This window comes from Sarcophilus harrisii, chromosome 4 (genome assembly GCF_902635505.1).
Source record: "Sarcophilus harrisii chromosome 4, mSarHar1.11, whole genome shotgun sequence".
Classification (NCBI taxonomy): domain Eukaryota; kingdom Metazoa; phylum Chordata; class Mammalia; order Dasyuromorphia; family Dasyuridae; genus Sarcophilus; species Sarcophilus harrisii.
In genome coordinates this window covers 424,636,945-424,664,436 of record NC_045429.1, presented here as the reverse complement: position 1 = coordinate 424,664,436, position 27,492 = coordinate 424,636,945, and the positions used below count along the sequence as shown (strand labels likewise).

At 42.5% G+C, this 27,492-nt stretch overlaps 1 protein-coding gene across 1 annotated transcript; it reads left to right on the top strand.

Annotated features, from left to right (window-relative positions):
• Nucleotides 1-8,553: 8,553 nt before the first annotated feature.
• ANKRD35 (ankyrin repeat domain 35) lies at nucleotides 8,554-26,999 on the top strand. Its single transcript, XM_031967415.1, has 14 exons — nucleotides 8,554-8,702; nucleotides 16,339-16,469; nucleotides 17,407-17,495; nucleotides 17,838-17,902; nucleotides 18,749-18,806; nucleotides 18,990-19,060; nucleotides 19,375-19,481; nucleotides 20,270-20,454; nucleotides 21,361-21,398; nucleotides 21,569-23,506; nucleotides 25,005-25,094; nucleotides 25,553-25,618; nucleotides 25,980-26,077; nucleotides 26,792-26,999. The coding sequence occupies exons 1-13, from the start codon at nucleotides 8,664-8,666 to the stop codon at nucleotides 26,037-26,039; spliced, it is 2,937 nt and encodes a 978-aa protein (XP_031823275.1). The 5' UTR covers nucleotides 8,554-8,663; the 3' UTR covers nucleotides 26,040-26,077; nucleotides 26,792-26,999.
• The last annotated feature ends 493 nt before the right edge of the window (nucleotides 27,000-27,492 follow it).

The window sequence follows — 27,492 nt, the reverse complement described above, 5'->3', positions numbered from 1 at the left end:
TGCTGGCAAGCCAGTGCCCCGAGGGCAGGGAGCATCACGGGACTGGACCGAGGGGGGTCCTCACCCCGGGGAAACGTAGAAGTAGGTGGAGTGAAGTCACTGGGAAGCAAGCCCTCACTTGCTCTGGGAGTGTTGTTTGTGCAGCAGAGCTTTCTCTCTGGGAAATGTTTCCAGGGCACCCAGCTACTCTCCCCTTGGTCCCCTGGCCGCACCTCAGAGGGCTCCTTTGTGAGAAATAGTCTGTCAGCCCTTTCCTGATCTCCACTAGGGATTCCCCAACTTAACTTTCATTCCCTGGATTGCCCTCAGATTGTTAGCCAACCGTCAGGGTGGGATTCCTCCTAATAACTGAGAATCTGTTTGCTGTGGAGACCTGTGGAATCAGCTCTTAGTGCAGGCCCCACCACATTTGAACTCTCCCACTCATTTAGAGATGTAAAGGGAAAAGTAAGATGGTCAGCAGCTGTAGCGCTTGTCTCCTTGAGGGCTGCTGGGTATCTTGAAATGTCTTCATCTACCTTCTTGCCCCCCACATCCATCCCCTTCCTCTTTCCTTTGACCAGTAGCACTGCAGAGGACCTTCATCCTGGTCAATATTTTTGCTTTTCCAACTGACCTGGACCAGCAATCCATCTCAGTGTTTAGCATCATTTGAATGAAGCCAATAAAGTTGTGTTTAAATGAATCCCAGTTCAGTCCATTCTCCGGAATAGGCTTCCTGGAGGGTTGGATCAGTGTAGGGGGCGCTGGGGGTAGAGAAGTTGTGGAGACTTAGGGATCGAGCGGTGATCCCAAAAGCAGATGAACTCTGGCAGGCAAGTCCCAGAAAATGTATTCTTGAAGTAGGACGTTAGCTACAGGGCCATCCCGTACCCTCCCAGAGACTGACCCCACCATCCACAGCTCACGTTCCTGCCTTGGAGCCTCAGCCACCACAAGATAGGCTTGTCATACTTCACTGCCCGCTGTTCATTCAAATATACTTCTTTGGAGCTTTTCCATTATTCCATGGTCACAGCTAATCTGATAAACCAATTTGTGCTAATGACATAGACTAGAAGAGATCTCTCCCCCCATCACCCCTTCTATTTCTTCCTCTCCCATTTTTATAACAGCCTTTTAGAGAGAAACCATTACCATCGCTGCCTTATCCAGGGATGGTTTAACTAATAAGCAACCACTTTCTACAACCCATGAACCCAAAGGAAGTGACTCTGAAGACTTTAAGATCAGATAAGAAGGAATTAGAGTTAGGACTTTGTGATTGTGAGGAATTGTGTCCACTTATACCCATTAATACTAGTTCTTCCCTTTGGTGCTAATCAATCAATATTTATTTAGTACATGACATGTCCATGTCTGAGCTGGGTGCTGTATAAAAGAGCAAAAGTGAGATCATCCCTGCTTTTATCTGGAGAGCCTTGTTACACTAGGGTGTCCTACAACCCTGCATTAAGCTTTAGTAAGCTTGAACCTATAGTAAGACTTTTGGAACATCCTGTGTAAGCACATATAAAATAAATAGAAGGTATATGATGGGGAGCAGCTTTGTAAACTGAGCCTTAAGAGGTAGAGATATGAAGAATATGCATTCCAGGTATAGGGGTACAGCCAGTGAGAAAATAGGGTGATGACAATGGTAGTTACTTTGAAGAAATAGAAAGAAGGCCAAACTTGGCTATAGCAATGGCTGTAAAAGGAAATTTCCTGGTTTCCTTCTAGTCTAAACTAAAATCCCATCTTCTACAAGAAGCCTTTCCCCAACACTCTTAATTCTAGGACCTTTTCTATTAATTTTTGTCCCATTTATCCTCTATATAGCTTGCTTTGTTATATTGTTTGTTGTCTCCTTCATTAGAGTGTAAACTTCTTGAGGACAGAAGGCTGTCTTTTGCCCCTTACTGGATATATTCCAGTGACCTTCCTAAAATGTGATATCCAAAATTGAATACAACATTCTAACCATGTCATCCAAAATGCAACTCTCTGACTATATTCTGACCAGAAAAGAATGTAAAAATATTAAATTCTTTGTTCTAGACACCTTATTTTTATTAACTTAGTAGCCCAGGATCGTATTAGCTTTTTTTGGGGAGGTGGGGTGGGGAGAAGCACTATGGCACACTGTTGAGCTAGTAAGTTATGGCCTAATGGAAAGTCTATATAGGAAATCAATCCCAGATTACCTCTTTAGAATGCTGTTCTGAAGACTCAAGTGAAAAAATTCTGATGATGGGAATATTGTTTTTTTTTCCTTGTTTTTTATTTTTTCTAATTACATGTAAAGATAATTTTATATATTCATTTTTATATTTTGAGCTTCACAGTTTTCTCTCCACCTTTCCACCTTCCATAACAGTAATCCATCTGATATAGATTATACATGTACAATTATCTTAAAGCTCCACATTAGTCTAAAAGAAGAATTAGGATAAAAACCATAAGAAAGAAAAATACAACCAAAAAGTGAAAATAATCTACTTTGATCTTCATTCAGACTCCATAGTTCTTTTTCTGAATGTGAATGGCATTCTCCAACATAAATCTTTTAGAATGAATCTTGGGATTATTATTTTACAAAATGAGCTAAGTCCATCATAGTTGATCCTCAAATAATGTGGCTGTTACTATGTATAATGTTCTCCTGGTTCTGCTCACTTCACTCAACATCAGTTCATATGAATCTTTCCAGGTTTTTCTGAAATCTGCCTGCTTTTCATTTCTTAGAGGACAATAATATTCCATTGCATTCATATACTACAACTTATCAGCTATTCCCCAAATGATGGATATGTCCTCAATTTCCAATTTTTAGTCACTACAAAAAAAAAGCTGCTATAAATATTTTTCTACAAATAGATACTTCACCCCAACCTCCATCGCCTTTAATCTCTTTGAGGTACAGACCTAGCAGGGGTATTGTTGGTCAAAGGGTATGGATAGTTTTATAGCCCATTGGATATAATTCCACATTGTTCTCTAGAATGGTTGGATCAGTTCACAATTCCACCAACAATGTATCAGCATTGCAGTTTTCCCATATCACCTCTCATTTTTTTTCTGACATATTGGCCAACTGATACCTGTGAATGGGTACCTCAGTGCTGTTTTAGTTTGCATTTATTAAATCAATATTGAGCTGGAATATTTTTTCATATGACTATAGATGGCTTTAATTTCTTCATCTGAAAACTGCCTGTCCATATCTTTTGACCATTTTTGTCTTTTGGGGAATGACCTGTATTTTTATAAATATTCTCTACATATTTGAGGAGTAAGTCCTTTATCAAAAATACTAGCTGTGAAAACATGAATTCTAACCAAGTTCCTTGATTCCAACTAGAGTTCTTTCTATCTTACTGCACTCTCTTATTTTATTTTTGTTTTCTCTGTCAAAAAAAAAAAATGATCTTCACCCAAAGGAAAAAAAAAAAAAAAGCACTGGGAAATGATCTGAATCCAATTCTCCCTGTTCAACAAGAAAACTGTTTGGATCTTGTTTGGATCTGCACACATACATTGTATCTAGGATATACTAGGACATATTCAACATATATAGGACTGCTTGCCATCTAGGGGAGGGGGTGGAGGGTGGGAGGGAAAAATCGGAACAGAAGTGAGTGCAAGGGATAATGTTGTAAAAAAAAAAAATTACCCAGGCATGGATTCTGTCAATAAAAAGTTACTATAATAAAAAAAAATGATCTTGGGACTAGAAAGGAGAAAACAAAAATGGCAGGTAGATAGTTGGAACCCAAGGCAAGTAAGAAAATAATGAAAACAACTAGGTGCCTTTAATGAGCTCCAGTCACCAGACTCAAAGGAATTACATCCCATGGTACTGAAGGATTTGGCAGATGTCATAGCTGAGTTACCAAGTGATCTTTGAAAGATCATGGGAAAACAGGAAAAGTTCTTCAGGATTCGAAAAATGCAAATGTCTTCATTTTCAAAAATGAGGGAAAATGATATTAGTATCTAAACTACAATGATACTAGCTTTGTATAGAGTGTGTGAATGTGTGACTGAGTGTGGGGTCTCTTGAATGAATCAACCACCAACACCCTCCTCCAACTGGAAAAATTAATAAAGTCTAAACTTTGATAGTTTTATGGAAGCATATCTCAGTTGAATCAAAGGTATTAACTAGGTATAGTTTCAAATATGGTTTAAAATTAACAAGATTGGATCAATCGATCAAAGATGTTAGGCTTAAAGTCCTTTATCCATTGAGAAGTTCTTGAAAGCCATTGGATAAAATGGATTGAAAATGCCCAGGAAGTGTATATGAATTGGTTGAGGAGACTTAGTCATACTCTGTGATGCTTACATAAATCCAACAAGCTAATTTGGGATTGAGTGTCTTTTTTGATAATAGACAAGTGAAAGCATCCCAGCCAAGCCCTTGAAAAAATTCAAATTAAGTGTACTTTATAATTTGTTCAGTATCACCACTGACATTTTTATAATTGGCTATGACATGTTTTATTGTCTCTCCGAGTTTAGAAGTTCAGCTTTCCTGTAAATTATCCATTGTCTCTAAGTGAAGTTTAAAAGTTCAGTTTTTCTCTGAAATCAATGGTCCATTCTTATGTCAAGGAAATTTGTTATCTCTATCCCACACAGTTGTCCTTCAAGGAAGTCTGCTCTGTTATCTCTGTCCTCCAAGGAAGTCTGTTTTGTTATCCATGTACCACTGATTAACCTTGCAGGTGGAAACAATCAATCAGTAATGAGATGGTAGTTGATAGTCCTGAATACTCAATCTCCAATCAATCATATTCTTTTCCCCAAGGGGCAGCTAAGTGCCACAGTGGATAGAGTGCCAGGCCTGGAGTCAGAAAGACTCAATTTTCTGATTTTAAATCTTGCCTCAGGCATTTACTAGCTGTGTGATCTTAGGCAAATGATTTATCCCTGTTTAACTCAGTTTCCTCATCTGCAAAATGAGCTGGAGAAAGTAATGGCAAACCATTTCATTTTTTCTTTACCTAGAAAACCACAGATGGGGTCATGATTAGCTGGATGCAACTGAAAAATGACTGAACAAAAAATGATAGCCAATCATACTGTTTTCCCCATCTATGATGCTACCCTTTTACTATGATGCTTTTCCTTTTGTCTATAAAAATAATTTGTAAGTCCCACTGGATTTTAGGGATTGATGGAGAGATCAACACCCTATTAATTGGCAAATTTGTGCTTTGCTAATAAATTGATCACATTCAGAATTTTGTGCCTCAGTTTTGAAGGGGAGGAGACAAACAAGGCTTGATTTCATCTCACCTCTATTTTGACCAGTTGAGAACTTTGTGAACTTTGGATGATTAAAGAATTCCGATTTCTAATTCATCTTCTTTGCAATATTTCTAGAACAGCAGCGATTGACACGCTGAGGAAAGGCAACTTCAAAGATACTACAATGAAACCATTAGAAAGTGTACACCCCATCTAAAGGGGAAATATTTTGAACTCCAGAAAAAAAAGACTTCTAGGAACTATAAGTTGCCCCTTAGCAACATCTCTTCTCTAAACTTGAATCCATTCTCCCCTGGAATCTCTATATATACTATAGGAATGTCTATCACAGATTTTCTAGGGATGTTTTATGCCAAATATTCTTACCATATCACTTTAGTAAAAATGCCATATCCTGTGAGCTAAGTCAAAGCTGGTTAAATGATATCAACTAATAATTGTTAGGTGAATCACAACAATAGGGGGTTGGAAGCTTTCAAGACCACCTCTTCAAATTATGAGCACACATGTAGTAGCCATCCTCTGAAGAGCTGAATTGCCATTTTAAGGAATTAAAATAGTTGGGATAGTTGACACGGAGCGTGTGCTACTAGCAAAATTCTAGAACATGATGTTAAAGGTAATTAATATTAAAGCTGTTAGCAAATATCCAGAAAAGGAAAGGGAAAAACAGGTCTCTGCTTGGTTTCATCTCCACAATCATCATGTTCCATTCCCACCCCCCAGGATAAGCTCATCATCTGATATTTCATCATCAGGGAGGCTGATTCAACTTTAATACTACATACACCTCCTCAGCACCCTCACTTGCCTTTTTCTTATGATGGTGGGGCTGAGCAATAAACTCTTCCCAAAGCCTCCCTTTATAGAGAGCTCAGAATTTTCCTTTAGGTATTTATGAGAGGTCAGCACTTAGCACAATGTTTGGCACATAGTAGGCATTTAATAAATGCTTATTGATTTTTTTTACTATCAAGAATATATTTCTGATCATGGTCAATAAACTGATTTGTCATGCTTGACTTGACAAAGATAAACTTTTTTTTTTTTTAATTTGGAAGGAAGAGGTTAGTGATAGAGGCAAAAAAAATAAGAAAACAAAGAAAATAGGGTAATTGAAACATTTATGAGAATGCACAGAAGAGAACAGAAGGAAATTCATAAAGAGATAAACTTTGAAACTCACATATTGAATTAATTATGTTCTTTTCAAAAATAAATGTCCAAAATAAAGATGTGGTTTTAGAAAAAAATCTCATTTTTCTTTTTGCTGAGGCAATTGGAGTTAAGTGACTTGCCCAGCATCACACAGATAAGAAGTGTTAAGTGTCTGAGGCTTAGATTTGAACTTGGGTCCTCCTGACTTTAGGGCTGCTCTATCCACTGGGTCATGTAGCTGCTCCTCTTTTTTTTTTTTTTTCTTTGCGTATGTGGAAGTGGGTATTTCTATTTGTCATGTTAAAAATACAAAAACATAAAAAACATTTAAGTACCAAAAAAAAAAAAAAAAAAAACACACACACAATTCAGGTCATGCCAGATTAGACTCATTTTCTTTGTTGATAAAATTGTTGAACTGGTAGACTAGGGTAATGTTGTGGAATGCTTTACCTAGACTTTAACACAGTTTTTGACAATGTTTCCCATGCTAACTTGTGCATAAGATGGCAATATGTAGGCTAGAAGAAAATATGGTTAGGTAGTGTCAAAACTGGTTGAATGACTAGACCTAGAGTAGTTATTAATGGTTCAAAGTTAACTTGTAGGAAGGTTTCCAGTGAAGTGCACCCCCATCTGTCCTTGACTTTGTACTGTATAATTTTTTTTAATCAGTGATTTGGATAAAACTAAGAATTCATAGCCATAACATCCTTATTAAAATCTCAGATATCACAAAGCTTGGAGAAGAAGTAGGACGATTCCTTTAGGGTCTAGTAGTTTTCTCCTACATTAGAGGTTTTTGAGGAACATTTGTTCAGAATATCATAGAAGAGTCTCTAAGTTAGCTAAGAGTTGGACTAGATGACATCTGATATATTTTCTAACTCAGATTTTATAAAAAACTCTTTCACATGAATTCTTTACTTTGGGGTTCCACTGGAATAGAGGGAGAATTTGAACTTAAATTGCCTGTCACCAGTCATGCTTTTTTGTGGTTTCACAGATCATCCCATTGGACTGGGTTTCCTTTACCAAGATTGGGTACACTGACATGAAATATGTTTCCTCTGCCAAGTTTAACTTTCCCTAGCCTCATTTTCCTTATCTGTAAGATGAGGGAGTGAAACTAGCTGGTTTCTGAGATCCTTTCCAGCTTCAGATCTCTGGTTCCAGACTTTGGAGAGATCTCCAACCACAGCTGCCAAACTTAGCAAGAGCAAATGTAGAAAAAGGACAATCCACAAGTAAGAGTCGGGGAAGAGTCAGAGATTAAAAATGAGCTTTCAAAGAAAAAGAATATCAGCATGATGGATAGGAAGCCAGTATTTTTCTCAGGCTGACATCAAGGACACTTTCTTCTTTCTGTCTTTTCATTTCTGGCCTTCCTTTCTTTGGTTCTAGATTTCTCCTCTTCTTGCTCCGGATGCCTAATGACCACTATCCCCACCACCACAGCAATTAGCATCTACCTAGTGCTTTAATGTTTGCAAAGCACTTTGATGAATTATTTCATTGGCCCAGAACAACAACAGCCTTATTACTATCATCCCCATTTTACGGAAGAGAAATCAGAGTCTGAGAGAAGTTAAATAATTTGCCCAGGTCTATACAGCTAGGTGATTGAGACAGAATTTGAATTCATCTTCCTGAGTCCAGTTCCAGTGCTCTAGCTACTGAGTTCTGTTCCTTTCTCTTAAGTCAATGGGTTTTGCTGTTTGCCACCTATATACTTGTTCTGTATATCCTCAAACTCTCAGCCACAGGACACCAGTTTCTCCTCAGTTTCTGCTCTCCTCAAATGCTCTCAATGCTCAGTCTTGCCTCAGTTTGCTGCTCTCACAGTCTTGGGTATTATAATCGGGCATCCACTCTGCATGGGCACACCGGGCGTTATAATCGGGCATCCACTCTGCATGGGCACACCGGGCTTTATAATCGAGTTTTCTCGGACCTAGCCAGTCTCATCAGAGACGAAAACAGACAACTTGCGGGTCAGGTCCGCAGCCTGAGTCCCGCCGGCCTCCCGGGTCAGCCAGGGAGGTGGGCGGGGCCACGCGCCAGGTGCCGCGGGATGCCGTCCTACCATAGGTTGGGACTTATGGGGGCGGGGCTCCGCCTCCTGCCTCTGACAATTTGGGCCGCGGCCGCAGCCGCTGAGTTTGTGGGTTCGGTCCGGCCCGGCCCGGCTCCCTGCGCGTCTCCCCGGCCCCGCTCCCCCGGCGGCTCCGGCCCCAGCCCCGGCCATGAAGCGGATCTTCTCCTGCTCCAGTTCACAGGTGGCGGTAGGTATCCCGTGGATGCTGCCGGGTAGAGAAGGGGGTTTGGGGATAGGGGTGAGGACATCCCCGAGACAGGGGTCAAGGGTCGGAAATGCCCAGTGCTCTGCGCAGCGCGGAAACTGCAGGCATCGCTGGGGAGCGAGTGACTTTTTGGTCCTTTCTCTTCCTCTTTTTCTCTCCAGGATCCCTGCCCTTTGCCCCAGAGTCCCTTTGGCCCCGGGTGCCCTCTCCCTCCATCACCTTCTCGATGTCTGTTTCTCCCCAGTCTCTCACTCTTTCCCCCAAGTATCCCTGCACCTCTTTACACTAGTTCTCTGCAGGTTCACCTTGCTGTTTGGCCAGCCCAACTGGCAGTGCCAGAGGAGGAGCAGCCTACCTGGCTGCTGCCCAGGTAAAGGATGAGTTGCTTGCAGCATATTCCTCCAAACATCTCCCTGCAGCCTTTGGCTTTGAGGCTGGTCCCCAGACTTCTGCAGGCCTTCTATATGTTCCCTCCTTGACTCCCTCCCCCTTCCCAAACCCTTAGATATCTTCTTGGGTCTATTCTCCCCTGTAACATTGATTTGGATTTAAGCTGAAATGACTAAGGGAGTTTGAGGTCAGGATATTTCCATTCTGATAAATCCTTCCCTCTTTTCTTGTGCAGAATTTGAAGTAGAAGGCCCCAGAAAAGGTTGACAAAGAAGATATAGCATTTCCTCCCGGGAAGATCTCCAACAGGAGAGATTTCCATTTGGGAATGAAATTGTGCAGTTATTGGAACTACTGTTCAAAATTTGTTCTATTCTAGTCACAGGAGTCCTATTACTGATCCAAATAATTCAGAAGTGAATTTGTCACTTGTAAAGTGATTAATTGCCTAAGCTGACCTGGAGGTATTTATCCATCAGCAAGTCTGAGAAATACCCAGATAATTAGGACCATAGATTCATAGCTGGAAGGGACCTGGCATTTCCATTAGTTGTCCCCCATCCTTAGAATGTTCTTGATCTTTATCTCCAACTCCTAGCTTCCATGATTTCAAATCTCAATTAAAACCTTTCTCAATGAATGACCCTTGATTCTCATGCCTTCCCTCTGCTCATTATCTCTAATTTATTCTGTATATAGCTTATTTATACCTAGATATTAATATATTGTTTCCTCCCATTTGACTGTTAGCTCTTCAAGAGCAGGGACTATTTTTTTTTGAATCTCCAGTGCTTAGCACAATGCCAGAACACAGTAGGTACTTTGTTGTTTTTGTTCAGTCACATTTCAATCTTCATGAACCAATTTTGGGTTTTCCTGGCTAAGATACTGGAGTGATTTGTCCTTTCCTTCTCCAGCCTGAGACATAGTAGGTGTTTAATCAATATCTGTTCAATGTAATTGAATCAAATGAAAATACTAACAGATTTACTGAGGTGTGTTCTTAATCCTCTCACAATGACTTCTCTATGCAACTTCCTATTTCAACCAAAAGGTAAAGCTTAGTTTTACCGGAATCTCTGTGATAAAGACTGCCAGTGTAGAGAACAGGTGAAGTTTAAGATGTGATACCTGCCCTCAAGGAGATTAGATTCTAGTTTCCCTATTGTTGATAACTGCCTATTCTCTGGTTACTAAGTCTTCCTTTCCATGGAGAACAGTGGTCTCACATCCACTTTAGATATGGGAAATCTCTAGTCTAGGGCACTGAGGATAACTGTTTCCTCCACTCCATTCCAGTCCCAGAAATTTTCTCAGGGTCCTTGATCAAGCCTGGGAACCAGAAAGGTGGAAACCAGATCAGTTTCAGCTCCAGCTTGGTTTCCTCATGAAACTCCCCCACACCTTTCTCATCATAAATTCCTCCACCCAATGGGTGGCCAACCGCTCTGGACCCAATTGTCAGGGAAATAGAGTAACAACTTCCTTGGCCCCTCCCAGAGCTTGACTTCCTAGTCATGCCAAAGATTTTAGGAACTACCCTTTCCCACTCCTACTCCTTGAATCCAGGTCTAGCTCACTTCTTTACCTGGAGGAAAAGGCTACTGCATAAGCAGAAACCATCATGAAGATAATCTAAGAAACTCCAAACTTTTTTTTTTGAAGGGGAAGGAGGATATTAAAAAAACAAGAAAGAAAGAAACATGACTTGGTTTCAGTCAACCAGGTGTGGTGCTTTTGGCATATCTCACTCTGACCTATAAATAATTTACTGAACTTACTATATAAAAAGAGCCAAGAATTCAGTTTAGAACCCCTTTGACCTCAGGTTAGATTAAAATTTACATTAATTCTCAATTGTTTTAAGGTTAAAAGGAAAGGACTCTTGAAATCTAGTGCTAGCTTCATCACATTAACATAATCCATTCCTTCCCATACTAACTTGTCAGGGATAGTGAGACCTACTTTCTTTCTACCTGTCAGGACACTTCATTAGGATATTATGGATAGGAAGATAAGGAGAGGGTGCAGAAAACTCTAGTGAATCTGGAATGGGAAGACCCAGACTTTAACTCCCCTATCATGACAGGTGTGTGCTCTCTTGAGGCTTTGGTGACAGTTTGGTGCTTCCTGCCGGCTTTTACAAGTCTCCTTAAGAGCAATGGAAAGAAACTTGGTGGGCAGAAGTAGGATGAAATTCATTCCCAACATTGGCTTGAATGAGAAAAGTTTTGTAAAAAGAAATTATCAAGGATGACATAAATGGAAATGGACTGATCAATCAGTGACCAGTGAGAGTGAATGCTAATAGGTGGATGACCCAAATGCTATATGGGGTACCCACAAAGTATTAAGAGAACCAGAGGGAAGTGTTTTGACCAAATCCCAGCATATCAGTTAGAGATCTCTTTAACATATAGGAAAGCTTAGGCATGGATTTCACAAAAAGTAGATATTTTATGATCCTCCTGGGTGGAAGAAATGTCTACTCTAATGGGGCCAATCCAGGTACTGAATTACTGAATTGCTGACAAAAGGCAATGGGGCAGGATCTTGGACTCCTGTCACTTTCCTAAGATCCCTGGTCTAGAGATATGTCATGATTCAAATTCTTAGATTTAGAGTTAGGATGGACCTCAGAAAATATTTCATCTAATCTCTCCCCGTTTTCCAGACAAGGAAACTGAGGCCCAGAGAAGTAAAATGACTGAGCCATGGTCACAAGATAGTATATGATAAAGCTGAAATTTGAACCCAGGTCTTCAGAACTCTAGTTACAATACACCTTCTGCTGCACTATGCTGCCCGGGCAGTTTGACACGATAAATTAATAAATGTTCAAGGATGCCTGGAAATAGAAATGTTAAAAAGTACTGATTTGTTAGGGTTCAGTCATGTCTAACTCTTCATAACCCCATTTGAATTTTCTTTGGCAAAGATATTGGTATGGTTTGCCATTTCTTTCTCCAGCTCATTTTACAGATGAAGAAATTGAGGCAAAGAATTAAGAGTTAAGTTGTCACACAGCTAGTAAGTGCCTAAGACAAGATTTAAAATTAGGAAAATGAATTTTCCTGACTCCAATTTATTAACTTCCACAACTTCTTGAATTAGGAAATTGATAAACATGTCAGGGAGCCCAAAGTTCATATAAAAAGAGAAGAAAAAGCCAAGAAAGTAGCAGCACTTGAAATCAGGTTCAGTTTTTTCCCTTTGACTCAAAGGACCTTTGGGAAAATGTTCTCTGTGTGAAAACAGATAAAGACATTATGAACATAGGAAAAAAAACCCAAGCTTTTCCTAGTAACAATCTCATTTTAGATGTCTGATAAGGTAATACCCACCCTTGGCAAAATAACGAAGGAAAAAAGAATTTTAACACATAGTGAATTTGAGTACAGGGAAATTAAAGGAAACAAATAAGAACTGAAACTAGGAAGCGAATAAAAGGTTAGTTTGGTGGGATAACTGCTAAGAAGGAGTTTATTCATCGTTACCATGGACACAGCCAGGCTGAATTATTTTTTTAAATGAACATTCCTAACTCCTCTCCAGTGAATGGCCTGACCCAATCTTCCTGGCCAGAGAGTTATAGAATCCTCAGCAAATTCCAATCAAAATCATGATAGATTACATTTATATTGTATTTTTAAATTTATAGTGCACTGCACGTGCATTAATTCATGTATGCACAATAGAGACTGGGAAGCAACTTCCCTTGGAAAATTTCAAGTTGTGATCAGCTGTAGGGACTACTTCCTGTAGGGACTTTCCCTAGTTCCTTTCCTATGGATGTCCTAGCCCTTGAGGATAGTTAATAATGTATTCCTGCCATCATTGCCTAAGAGAATCAAGGTTTAGCCTTTTGTTTGAGTTATTTTGCCTCTGAGAGCCAATCTGTTTAATAAATAGCTGTAGGTCTAGAAAATATGTTAGGGGCCATATAGTGCAATGGTGTCAAATTACCTGGCAGAAACTTGGCAGCTAAACCAATCAATAAGAATCCCTGAGGGTCCCCACTGACATCATTTTAAAATGTATTGTTATGTATGATTTATTGCATTTTTATTTATTTTGTTAAATATTTCCCAATTACATTTTAATCTAACTCTGACACCTCTGATTTAGTGTAATTTCTTCATTTTAAAGATGAGGATGCTGAAGTCCAAAGAAGTAAGGTCGTTGTTTAGTAATGTGTGAGTCTGGGATTTGATCCCAAAGGCCCTCTGAAAAAAAGTCAGCACATTTTCCACTGGACCATGATATCTCTAAGAATCTGCACCATAATACCTCGAAGACCTCCTTTTCCTTAAGGGTCTTTCTAGAAAGGAAATTATCCAAGTAGGTCTGGGTGACTCCAAAATTAACCCTTTATCATAGTTATGTAATAGAAAATTAGTACGGTCCAATGATTTGAAATTAGAAACCTAGAGTCTAGTCCCAGGGGGAGTCTGTTCACCATTGGGAGCTGGAGGAAAGGGAAATTTTCACATTATCCAAAATGAATAATTGGTAAGGCACCACCTCTCAGTGAGTGTTTACCCATCTGTTAGGGCAGGTATCATTATCTCTTGTTATCTTTTCAGAGGGTGGTTGGGAAACCGAGCAGGAGGTGGGAAAGTAGTTTTAAAAAATTAAATATGTTGATTTGTATGTCACTCCAGTCTTCTTTCAACACTTCAAAAGATCTGTATTTTTCTCAGCACAGGTCCTTTTTTCCCCCTCCCTATTTATGCTGATTTTAAACCTCCAAGCTTTCCATGAAGTGAAGAGGCAAAAGAGAACAAATAATAAACAAAAGACATGTATTTCTCCTTCCTCACTTGGCAGCCAAACTTGGGGAGGCTGTTCCCTCTGAGGATAGACTGTTGCTAGTCTTTGCCTCTCCAGCTTGATAGGACTTGCTAGAGCTTGTGCTTCTCTGGCAGAGCCTTTAGGAACCCCGATTACCTTAGTGCCAAGATTAAGCATCAGATGAAAAATGTAGTGGAGGCTACTTTGCAGAAATGGGGAGTTCACATGTGTGGAACACTGAATTATATTGTCAATTTTTTTTCTATGTATTGTTCAATTTTGCTGATTTCCTACCCCCTTCATCTTTTTTTCTTTAAAAACAAAAGTGTTTTGTGAATTGACTCTCTGGGAGGAGAAATTTATGCAATGTAAAAATAAAATCTATCTTTTTTTTTTTTTCAAAAGAATGTAATAGACATAAATTAAGGTAATGTAGTATTAATTTAGATTCACACATCCTGAATGCTTGCATGATCAGGGCATCTTTCATACTGAAAAGTTGATGGCAGAAGCAGCTGAGAAATTCTTCTGTAAGTGAATTTCTCCAGAACCATACATAAATCTGCATCTCATGTTAGAGGAGGCTCCTTCTTGCTTGCCACCCTGGGTGTTCTTACCCAACTCTGCAATCCCCACCCTGTTTGCTACTTCCCATGATGATTTCCACCAAAGTTCTTGTGGAAGAACAATGCATGGCCAGGTGTGGCTGTGGTCTGGGACAGCTGGGTGCTGATCTTCCAGTCACCTGCCCAGACTTAGCCAAGAACCTATCCCTGCCTTTTGTTTGTTGTTCCTAAGGTATCAAGATGGGGTAGAGGTGGGGGAGGTAGAATGGCCCAGGGATAGAGTAGAAACACAATTGGAACTTCCTTCCTTAGCTCTGAAATACAGAACGACTAAAGATCATGAATAATAAATCTGAGCCAGAACCAGAGCTTTGAGCATCATAAGTTGTGAACTTGAGTGAGTGATTGTGCCTCAGTTTACCTTTCTGAGAACTGACAGTACAAATGAGTACTGGAACAAACCAGGAAACTGGTACAAAACCAAAGTGGAGCCAGACCAAGAATTTAGGCAGGTTGTTTGAGTTTATTTCCAAAAGGTCTGACAGGTATAGTATGAAAAAAATAGCAAGAGGCTTGCTCTGGGATTGAACATTCAATCAACAAAGTGCAAATTAAATTTAAAAATTTCCCCCCCCCCAAAAAAAACAGTTAAAATTTTGGAATCAACTCTCACATACTTTTCATCTCAAGAGCTCACAGCTCTTGGTAATAATAATAATAATTATAACAGCATTTATATAGCACTTTAAGGTTTGCAAAACATTTTGGGAGAAAGGGAATAAGCATTTATGTAGCACTTATGATGTGCTAAGTACTGTGCTGAACACTTTATAGATATTAATCTCATTTGTGTCTTACAACAACTGTGGAAGACAAATACTATTATTCCTATTTTACATTTGAGGAAACTGAGGCAAACAAGGTTAAATGACCACCCCAGAGTCACACTGTTAGTAAGTACCTGAAACTGGATTTGAATTCAGAAATCCCTGACTGCAGGCCCCTTGAAGCCCAGCCTGGTCCTATATTAGCTTGCTCAACAGCATCCTTTCCTCTCCTGTGTGGTCAGGTATGTTTCCAGATCTTGTTAAATAATAAATAATGGGACATTATTTCCAGAGATAGTCTTCAAATTCTCAGGTATTGCCTGAGGTGCTGAAGTGGGATTCCAGCTTCCTTCCATTAATACATCAGGTTAGTTGGGCACAATTTGGGCACAGGAAAAGATAAGGACTGGTAGGCTTCCACCCAGAGGGAGGGAAGGCAATCAAGGAAAGGAAGAATGATTATACCTCCTTAGGAAGCCAGCACCTGGGGATATGTCCAACTCTTAGTGGGTAAAATTTTACCAAGGTCATTAGGGGAGAGGTGGGGCCCCAAAGTCTTATGTAATGGAGAGAGCTTAATGTGTAGTCAGAAGGCCTCCCTTGGAGTCCTGGGCCGGCCACTTCCTAGGGAAATGATTTTACCAAGTCCTATCACCTCTTCGCCTGAGTTTCCTCTTCTGTAAAATGAGAATACCAACATTAGGGATCCCACATCAATCGGATCACATAAACAGCTTTACACCTTAAAATTATGCAGCCATGTAAGCTACATCAAATAGATAGGTACAAACATATTGGTTCTCAGTTCTGTGTCTACAGTGACAGTGGAGAAAAATGGGGCAGAGGTAGTGATTACTATTATTATAAAACAGAAACCACATCCTTCATAATTTTGTCAAGGGCTGGCCCTGGCAATTATCTTATATTGGCAGAATTTTTATAATTGGCACCCTATTCCAACCCTCCCATTTCTTTTCCCCTTTCGTCTTCCTCCTTCTCCCCCAATTCCATCCCCACTTTCATGTTATGATTCTGGAACAGGTAGAGAAATGGAACCGCCGTGATCAGAAACTCCTAGAAGCTGTGCAGCGGGGAGACGTGAGCCGGGTGGCTGCTCTAGCCTCCAGGAAGAATGCCCGTCCCACAAAACTAGACTCCCACGGCCAGTCCCCGTAAGTAAGTCCTCCTCCTGCTCCTCCAGGCTTTCTTGTTCCCCTTCCAAGCCAGTGATATGTACATGTGCATGTATGTGTGTGTATATATATATAATATATATATATACACACACATACATGTACCTGTACATGATATACACATGCATATATATACCTGGATGTATATTATGTGCCACGTATTTGCGTATACACATGTAGACATATATCTGCATGTATATAAATGCATACATATCTATATCTATTTATCTATATTCCTCATACTGGAGTATGAGTTCAATAAATATGGCTCCTATCAGGGAACATTTTCTAAGAGACTGGAAATTGATAGGCTGATAAATAAAGGGCATAATGACTACTGTAGAAATAAAATATAAAAAATATTTAAAAAATAAACTACTATATAAACACCAGTTAACTAGAACATGGTGTTTGTTCATTGTAAAAAATAGAAAGGTGAATGGATTTGAGGAGTGGAGTAAGAATCCTAGGATTTACAAGTTCAGATGCAATGAAATTTGCAACAGTGGGATAGGTCAGGATTGCCCTCCTCTTTCCATATTACCTTCAGATTTTCGACTTGCTTACTCCTCTAGTTGCTTGTACATCTAGAAGCATACCTATGGATCTCTGGATTTATCTTGTGCTCAGTTAAGTAGGAAGCAATAAATTCACTTTCCCTTTCATCCCCTGACTAGTTTGAGGGTACCCAGGGATAGGAATCCGGCTTCTCTTTTTGTCTCTATCATCTTTTTTTTCTATGTGACTCCTTGGCAAATTGGCAAATACTTTTCTGGAGCCATCAGCTTAATTCCAGAGCACTCTTAGTGACAGGTTTGGGGGTGTGGTGTGGGGGATGATAGTTTATCAAGAAGGACCCATTTCTTGTCTGGCTCCCTCTTCCCACCTTATCTTTCTTTTATTTCTGCACGGCCAGGTTCCACCTAGCAGCGTCTAAAGGGTTGACAGAGTGCCTGAGTGTACTACTGGCTAATGGGGCCGAGATCAACAGCAAGAATGAAGATGGTGAGTAACCGATTGATTTTTCCAACTCCCTTTCTCCTTGACAGAAGGCAGTGGAGTATCTCCAGAACCCCTAAAGGATGAAGAACAAGGGCTTCTGACCTTGGTTATGTCTCTCTTCCATTGCTTACCCAACGTCCCTACAGGGGCTCTCCCCATAAAGTTGGGTGTGTCTCACCCTCACCCCACAGCAAGGACCCAGTCACTGGGTGAACAGGAATTTCTGGCCGTGTGTCACTGTAAGCTGTTTTGTCTAATCTCCCTCTGATTATCTGTGCGTCTTTGCTCTCCCTCCCTGTGAGTCACCAGAGCTGTGTGGGTCCCCCTCCCCATCTCTCTTTGCAGGAAGCACCGCCCTGCACTTGGCTACTATATCCTGTCAGCCCCAGTGTGTCAAGGTCCTCCTGCAGGTATGAGAAAACCCCATCATACTGGGGTGGAAAGTGTAAGTTTGCATGTGGAGATAATGGAGTATGGGAAAGTCCTTTAGGACTATTCTACCAAATTCCCAACTATCTCCTGGGACAGTCATCATCAAACAGACTAGGCAAATTTCTGTGATCTAGGTAGGATTTCATGGGGGCAGTAGTCCAGTATGAATAAATAAGCATTTATCAAATACCTATTAAATTGTCATAGTGGGCAGCTGGGGTAGGGGAAACATATCAAACAGGTAGAATGAGGAAGAGAGTCAGGAGAGAATGCTATTCCTGAAGCCAAGAGAGACGAGATATTCATGAGGAAAGTGGGAGTTCACAATGTCAAGTGCTGCAAAGAATCCAAAGAAGATGACTGACTGAAGAATGGTAATTCTGTCCGGTGATTAGGTTGTGTTAGGTGTTGGTGACCTTTGAAAAGGCATAGCTTTTACCCATAGCAGGCTAACAATCTAGCTGGAAAGCTAAAACATGAAAAGAGTATTAGAACAATCTATAAAACAACCTCAGAATGGTCAAAACTGACCATTGACCACTGGAAAATTTTTATCCTGTCCCTTCAAAGGCCCTTCCTGGCGTGCCAGTGATGGCCAAGGACCCCTGAGTGCTAAAATTTTTGTTACAACCCAGTCTCTCTCTGGATTATAACAAGCTAACCCTTCATAATTGGTTTCTAAGAGTTTTGTTCCCTCCACTCACCCATCCGTATTTTGTCCAATGAGATTATGCTATGACGTGGATGAGTGAGGTGAGGGATGGTGGCAATAGTTGGGAGGGATGTCTCAGGGTTCGTGCTGGTTCTGTATTGACTCTTCCTAGCATGGCGCCAACGAAGATGCAGTGGATGGAGAAAATCGAAGCCCCTTGCACTGGGCTGGTGAGTTTTGGGGGTTCTGAAATATAGGAGTGTATGTGTATGGAGGGGAGGTGGTAATGACTGGTGTGGACACAGCAGAAGAAGAGGATCCTTGGAGGAACTTGGGTTAAATAGGGTTATTGGTCTTTATCCCAAGAGATTCTCCTCTTGATTCTGACTTTCCTTCAATCCCACATGTACTAGCTTCATCTGGCTGCGCCTCCAGCGTATTGCTACTGTGTGATCATGAAGCTTTTCTGGATGTCCTCGATAATGTGAGTGTCACCCCTGGAGCGGGGCAACGCCTCCAAGAAAGGGGCTGCTGTCTCTGAGCACTGTTAGTTTGGGGGATAAATAAGCCACTCAGTGTCTTGGAGTTGTTTGTCCCTCTCTAAAGGGGTCAAGACTCCAGGCAATACAGGGGAAAAGCTGTGGGTCCATATTTGCAATGTGGGAGTAATGGGTACCAAGTTCTTCAGTCTGTCCCCTTCAGGTTGTTTGTAGCAGGAATGTTGGCAGGAGGAGGGGATATGGCAGATCTTTTGTGTTTCCTGGCTCCCTCAGCTATACTCATTCCCCACCTGTACAGGATAGACGGACTCCCCTGATGATTGCATCACTGGGTGGTCATGCAGCCATTTGTTCCCAGCTCTTGCAGAGAGGTGCCAGGGTTAATGTCACAGACAAGGAAGACAAGTGAGATTTCCTTATTTTTCTCCAATCCGGATTCCAGCCTCCTTTGTCTCTCATACAGAGAGAAGGAATGGTGGGGAGTGGGGCGGGTATATATGCAAGCAGGTATGTACGTGAAATGATTCCTTCTTCATTTTCATGGCCGAGCTGTGCTTTCCCCCTTTCCCAGTCTCTGCTTGGGGAGATGGAAGTGCTATAGCTTTATTTCCTTTACCTATTAATCCTTACATGTTTTATGACACATTATCTCCGAATCTTTTGTTCAGCTCATAAAGACTCATCTTCATGAGTTCAAATCCAGCCTCAGACACTTACTAGCTGTGTGATTCGGGGCAAATCACTTAATCTTGTTTGCCTCAGTTTCCTCATCTGTAAAATGAGGTAGAAAATGAAATGGCAAACCATTTCACTATCCTTGTCAAGGAAATCCCCAATGAGGTCATGGAAATTGTGAAATGACTGAAAAACAACATATGCCAGACACTGCGCTAGGGTCTGGACATACAGAAAAAGGCAAAAAAAAAAATTCTCTTTTCAAGGAACTAATAGTGGAGAAGACAGACAAGCAATTATATACAAACCAGATAATTCTATATAGAGTTTATATAGCTATATATCTCTATATAGTATATATTATCATTAGGGGTTATCTCAAAGGGAAGGCACTAAGATTAAGGACTAAGAAAGGTTAAAGATTTAATTTGAAGGAAGCCAGGGAAATTTCCTGATAGTAATAGTAATAAAGTAAAATGTCAGGGCTCCAAAAAGTCAATTGTATAACATATCCACAGATCAGCTCTGATCCTGGCCTGTGAGAAGGGGAGTGCAGAAGTGGCAGAGCTGCTCCTGAGTCATGGGGCAGACGTAGGGACTGTGGACATCATGGGCCATGATGCCTTATACTATGCCCTGCGTACCCAAGACGAGGAACTATGGAGGCTGCTTCGCCAGGCCCTGAATCGCCGCCAGCGTGGAGGTGAGACAAGTTGTGCCCAGCCTTCCCCCATCCCATCCCCATCCTCAAACTAATTCTTCTTAGAGAATCCTAAACTTTTGTGACTTTGAGGGCCTTTCTCTTATCTACTGTAGGTAGCCTTGGAGTTTTCCTTTAGAAACATTCTTCTTCCTCAAGGCCTTAACAACATCATATTTATGATTTATTATATCATTATTTGTGATTTACTTTTATTTATTATTTTAATTTTCATTTTATTCTATTTTTTTTCTGATGATGAACAGTGAATACTCCAAAGTTCAAAGGACAAGGCTGCAAATTATTTGATACAATCCTGACTTTCACTGTGGGCAATAATGACTAAGACCATCTCTGGCCAAAATGTTAAACCGATAAAGTTTTAACCCTAAGGCAGTCTTGGCCCTGGTTCCTAGAACAGTCTTGTTAGCTGGAGAATTACAATACATCTCTGGTTTGAGGCAGCTAGATGGTATGAATGGATAAAATGTTAAAAGACCTGAATTCAAATTGTCTTGTATATGTACTAGCTGTGTGACTCTGGATAAGTTTCAATTCCCTCATCTATAAAGGGTGATAATACTACCTATCTCAGAGAGTTATTATGAGGATCAACTGAGAGAATGTGCTTTCTACACCTTAAAACACACTATATAAAGTTGTTATTATTAATAGATACTAAATGAAAGGCAATGCTTCTTAAAGAAGGAATTCAGATTCCAAATCTGTTACTTCCAACCTATGTTAATTGGAGCAAATTTCACTTAATGTTTTAAGTTTCTCTAGTAAAATGGGGATGATCATAACATTTGTCCTACCTAATTCCATGGAATGAAATAAGACAATGACCTAAAATTCTTAATGTCTATAAACCAAAGGTGTTAGATAAATGACACTGTTTTCTGACAGGTCAAGAGCGGGCTCAACATCCTGACTCAGCATCTCAGGTAAAAAGTCAAACCCTTCCCTCTGAACATCCCTGCCCCATTCTCTTCAACCCTGAAGAAGGGTCAACTATTCAGACACTTTATGTGTCCAGGGCTGAGCTTGGGAAAGAAGGGCTTCTCTTGGGGTGCCATTCTTTTCAGAGATTCATCTTGTTCTGTTTTTATTCTAGGGTTCCCCTCCTAAGAGCCCAAGAAGAGCAGAGGCAGAGGAGGATGAGGATGAAAAGGAGGAAGAGGGTGAGGATCTATGCAGCCCTCAAGAGTGGAGGAAGAAGTATGAAGCAGAGAAAAAGAAAGTCTCCCAGCTGGAGCAGGAGTTGATAAAAAAGGCCCAGGAATGTAAGGCCCAGGAGAGTGCCTGCCAGGGTCTGGAGAGCCGTGTGCGAGAGCAGGTACAAGAGCTGGGAGTGCTCTTGGCCAGGGAGTCTAGAGCCCCCTGTGGACAAGGTTCCAGTCCTCGGCCTGGAGGAGACGGCATGGAGCAGGGCTGTGTTCTGGACCTGTTGGCCGAGCAGGTACAAGAACTGAAGAGGCAGAAAGAGGCAATGACGCTGAAAGGATCAGAATCTCGAGGGCCCCAGGGTGAAAGCCAGGGGACAACCCAAGCAGAGGAGCAGAGGCCCCAGCTGCTGAGCCCAGCGGGGAAGACCCCACGGAAGGCCAAGGGAGAGAAGGTGGTGAATGTGGGAGGAGTTGTGTCCAGCCAGGGAAGAGGAGACCAAGTGCTTCCCCTCAAAGAGGAGAGAGGGAAGGCTCTGGGTGTAGAGCCAGCGGGCATGGTTGCCTTGGGCCAGCTCCTGCTGCAGCTGAGGGAGGAGCTGACTGCCGTGTGGAGGGACAAGGATGCTGCCCGAGGGGTCCTGGGCAGACCAGCCGGAAACAGGGTTTGGGGGGCATCTCAGGCTGAGGCGGCAGCAGCTGCCTGGGAGAAGATGGAGGCTCGCTTAGAGCAGGTGCTGGCCAGGCTGGATCGGGCGAAGGCTGGGCTGAATGTGGAGGCTGTGCCTCCAGTCCTGGGATCCCCAGAGGGAGCCCCCCTCCCCCAAGCCAAAGCCGTTACCGTGATGGTGAGCCCTACCAGAGAAGGCAAGGCAAAGGAGAGGGCCCACGAAACTCGGGGGGAACCCCTCGGAGCTCCCGGAGCAGGGCAGGCCCCAGAAGGGACTGGGGGCAAGGGACAGCTGGAGAAGGAGGTGTCTGCGTTGAGGCTGAGTAACAGTAACCTCCTGGAGGAGCTGAGCGAGCTGGGCCGGGAGCGGCAGCGGCTGCAGGGAGAGCTGCAAGCCCTGGGCCAGAGGTTGCAGAAGGAATACATGCCCAGGCCCGAGGCCCAGGGCCAGCTGCAGCAGCTGCGCAGCAGCGTGGGGCTGCTGGCCGAGGAGCTGGCAGCCGAGAAGGAAGCCGCGGAGCAGCTCCGGCGCCGCCTGGCCGCCCAGAGCACCGGCCTGCAGGGGCTGCGCGAGTGCCTGCCTCCCAACCTGGTGGGCGGAGGCAGCCTCCAGGGCCCGGCCCCGGACCCCCTGGAGGAGCTGCAGGGCTGCGTGGGCGCCCTGGTGGCCAAATACAACGAGGCGCAGCGGGAGCTGGCCAAGCTGGAGGGCGAGAACCGGCGGCTGAAGGGCAACGGCTCCGTGGCCTCCCGGGCCGTCCCCCAGGTAGCTGCCCTGGAGCAAGACCTGGGCAAGCTAGAGGAGGAGCTGCGGGCCGTGCAGGCCACCATGGGCGGCAAGAGCCAGGAGATCGGAAAGCTGAAGCATCTGCTGTACCAGGCCACCGAGGAGGTGGCCGAGCTTCGCGCCCGGGAAGCGGCCAACCTGAAGCAGCAGGAGAAGAGCCGCGCGTCGCTGGTGGCCCAGGCGCAGACCTGGGGCCAGGAGCTCAAGGCTCTGCTGGAGAAGTACAACAGCGCGTGCAGGGAGACCGGGCAGCTGCGGGAGGTGGTGGCCGAGGAGCGGCGGAGGAGCCGCGAGTTGGCCGCCCGGGCGGCGGAGCAGGAGCGCAGGGCCAATGAGATGAGGGGCCGCTCGGAGCAATTCGAGAGGGCGGGCGAGATATTGAAGGAGAAGATGGAGCAGTTGATTGGGGCCTGCAGGGAAAAGGAAGCCAAGGTAAGAAGGCCGGGCGAGGCTGCGGGGTGCCGGGAGCAGGAGCTAAGGACAGACCCCCGGCAGCAGCCCCCCACCGCTTCTCTTAATAAAGGAGGCAGATAATGCCGGGGATGGCTGGGACCGAGTCCTTGCACGGGGTGATGGCTGGGGGAGAGCAAGGCTTCTTATACCTATTTCCACTCAAGATCCTTTTTCTCCCGAGAAATTTTACATGACCCCTGGCAGGGGTCCTCGAACTACAGCCCGAGGGCCAGATGCAGCAGCTCGAAGACGTTTATCCCCCTCACCCAAGGCTATGAAGTTTCTTTAGTTAAAGGCCCACAAAACAAAGTTTTTGTTTTTACTACAGTCCGGCCCTCCAACAGTCTGAGGGACAGTGAACTGGCCCCCTATTTAAAAAGTTTGAGGACCCCTGGATGGATATATTTAATATATATTATGTGTAACGTAATATATAATAGTTATATATTATGTATAATACATAACACTATATAACAATCATATATTTACATATAGATATTTGTATGTATTATATAAAATAAGCATACAAATCAAACATTTATTGTAACAATATGATTATTATTATATGATAATGTAATAAATCATAATTTCACATCTTCCACATTCAGTTATGTGACTCTACATGAGATTGCAGCCCAGTTTTGGGGCAGAGAAACTGAAGAGTTTGCCCCTATCCTGGTACTGCTGGGAGGGGGAATTGTGAGTGTGGCATCTGTGGGGATTTGTGGTTTAAGGATGCTATTAGGACCATAATGGAAAATGTCCTGGCTCTGTAGTATTACCTTACACACATAACATTCTCTCTGGACCTCAGTTTCTTCTTCAGAAAAATGAATAACTTGAATTTACTAACCTCTGAAATCCAACTCTAGCTCTCTGTATGGTTAAAATAATTTTGACATTATGGGTTTTTGTGGGTTGGCTCTGGGAGCCTAACCATCGTTTGCATAGCATTGTTTCTAAGGGGAAATGAGTTCTGAATTCCAAACAACTGACTTACAAACTTTGAAGTACTTCCCTTAGTAAGTTCATAACCTTCTGTATAATGAAAAAAACAAATCTAGGCCATTTTTAAAGAGCTACTATAATCCTATTTGATCAGTTCAGGAAATAAATTTAGAGTTTAGGAAAACAACATACAAATAAGTGTAAATTAATATTACCACAGAGTGCATAAGTGTAAAAGAATGATCAAAATGGGGTGGGGTTTATCCCAGAAGGCTTCCTGCAAGTTTTGAGCCAGGCTTTCAAGGAAGAAAAGGCACAAAAATTGTTGAACTGGACTGGAGGAGAAAGTATCCTAGTGTCCTCATCATGTATTTTGGCCCTCACCTAATTGATGTTATTTATCAGGGTTTATAGTTGGTATTAAGCAGCCATCTTGTATGTGTATGTGGGGAGGGGTGTAAAATATGGAGGTAACAGGACTTTGAGGTTGATTGATTGCCTTGGCTCCCTCTTCTACCTCTGATCCCAGATTAGGGAGCTGCTGAAGAAACTGGAACAAATGTCAGCTGAAGTCCTTGCTGTTCGTGGGGAAAATACCCGGCTTAGGCTACAGTTGCAGGTTGGTCTTATCCCTGCAGAACCTGGCTAGAAAGTGTGGTGAGGAAGGTTGAGTGAAATATTTGCCAGGGATTGGCAGGACCATGGGCAGAGCCAGTGATAGATCTGAAGAGCCTTACTTATCCCCGGGGAATTGGTGTGGGCTGGCCCATGATCTCATATAGCTTTTTTTTTTTTGCATGTCTCTTATGTATGTAGGAGTATTATTTTGCATGATGGTTATTAGTGGGGGGTTGTGTTGAATTCCTTCCCCTATTTAAGACTATAAATGCCATGAGGACAAGTACTGTCTTAACAGAACTCCCAGTTCCTGATATAGTTTTTTGCAAGTAGTGAATGTTTGCTAAATAAGTATGTGTTTGAGATGAATTGATTTGAAAAAGATTCCTACTCTGTGCTTCTGAGGACTATGAAGGTAAGGATGGATGAAAGATTCCATTGATTGATGCTCATTCTTAGGATTCCCAGAAGAACCATCAGGAAATCATTTCCACCTACAGGAACCATCTACTTAATGCTGCTCAGGTAAGGCTATGGACTGGTCAGGATTCTGTGTTGGGGAACCCCTCTCTCATCTGTCTCCAGATTGGGAGGTACTTGGTTGTGTTATGTGCATCTGGGTGTGTTTAAGAGAAACATTTTTTTTTTCTCTGAATCATTCTCTTTTAAGATTCTGAAACAAATTTTTTGGTTCTTTGCCCTTTCTTTAGTCCTTTAGTCCCTTCCCCTATCTGTTTCAGTGCTAACCGGAACCAGTTTTAACCCTTTTAGGAGATATTGGGCCTGACTTCTGGGAAGGATGAAGAAGTCAGCTGCCCCTTTCCTTATTTAATCTGCCTCCTTCCTTCAACTCTTTTCATTTCTCCCACCTTCCTTATGTGCACAGGGCTATATGGAACAGGATGTATACAAGATTCTTCTACGGATCCTCAAGATGCAGGAGTGAGTTCGCATGGATGATGCTGGATATGAGACTTTTCTTCTGTGAGTTTGTGATAATGATGAGGATATAGGGGGAAAAGGAGCTGGAATTAGGGGAAGAGAGTTTGGAAGATGAAATGAAGGAGGTTCCCCTCTTCCCCTTCCCCTTCTCAATCTGTGATTGAGATTGATGGCAGCCCTGAAGCTGGATTAGTAGAGATAATAGAAGGGGGTGGCTAATTGTGGAGTAAATTCAAGATGTCATCTGGAGCAGTAGTAGTGTAGGGGTTGGTATAAGCACATGGTCAGTAAAAGGAGGCTGGTGGTAATTAAAGGGGGCAGTGCTATTTCCCATGGTATAATCTAAGACTGCCAGAGATTCACATTTTCTCCAACTCCTTTTTCATCCCAGATTCATTTCATCCCTTTCTCTGCCCCTAAACCAGGTAATCTCCCCTTTCCAGTTCCTACACATTGTTATTATTTAGTCATGTCTGACTCTCTGTGACCCCATTTGGGGTTGTCTTGGCAAAGATGCAGGAATGGTTCGCCATTTCCTTCTCTGACTTTTTACAAATGAGGAAACAAACAGCTAGTAAGTGTCTGAGGCCAGGAAGATGAATCTTCTTGAATTCAGGCCCAGCACTCTATACACTGGACCACCTAGTTATCCCAGTTCATACATAAAGGGGTCTCCTCTGAGCATTGATGTAGGGGACTGAGAAGGCTAGAATGTGTGTTTCCTTCTTAATGTCCTCTTCTTTTTTCTTTTTTCAGAGGACAAGGACAGCATCAGAAGCCAGAACCATGGACATGGTGTGGTGGTGGTGGGGCTGGCCCACAGCACTGGTGTGGGCTGGACTTCTCTAAGATGAAGGACCTCAGATCCGAGAAGCTAGACCTTGGATGAAAGAATGGATCCAGAATAAAAGCATGGAAGAAACCAGCTTTGTGGGAAATAAAGCAGGAGGCAGTATGGTGTTCACTATCATTGCTTCTTTGGTCTGGGGCCAGGGTAGACATGCATTTCCTAGCTCCTTTGGGATTAGCCACAAATGACTTCTCCCCCTAGGTGAGGTCATTGATGTGACTCTCTTGCCAAGACTTTCATATGGAGATAACTACAGTCCCTTCTCTTCCTTAAGGCCACTGAGTCACTATGTGCTTTGTCTAGCGTGGAAAGACATCAGGGTAGAGAACTAGCTTCTGTTCCAACTAGAGTGAAGTATGGACAGCTCTCCTATCCCCCACCAGTTCTTTTTTCAGCTAAGACAATGGAGCTTCCTTTATTCTATAAAGACTTGTACTACTTCCTCCTGTGTACCAGCCCTCAAAGCTACCATTTGGCTCCGTGAGAGTATGTCCCCTGTAGTCTTGGAGGTTGGTCTGACAGCCCCAACACTGGTCCCTTCAAATGCTAATGGAGGCAACATGAGCTAGGGGATAAAGAGCTGGCCTTGAATCCAAATTATGGGTTT

What these genes read in the sequence shown, in the direction of transcription:
- ANKRD35 (XM_031967415.1), top strand. Translation starts at nt 8,664, where the DNA reads ATGAAGCGGATCTTCTCCTGCTCCAGTTCACAGGTGGCG. An exon ending in GACTCCCACGGCCAGTCCCC is followed by an intron (nt 16,470 to 17,406) that starts GTAAGTAAGTCC and finishes CTGCACGGCCAG; the next exon opens with GTTCCACCTAGCAGCGTCTA. An exon ending in TTCTGGATGTCCTCGATAAT is followed by an intron (nt 19,061 to 19,374) that starts GTGAGTGTCACC and finishes CCACCTGTACAG; the next exon opens with GATAGACGGACTCCCCTGAT.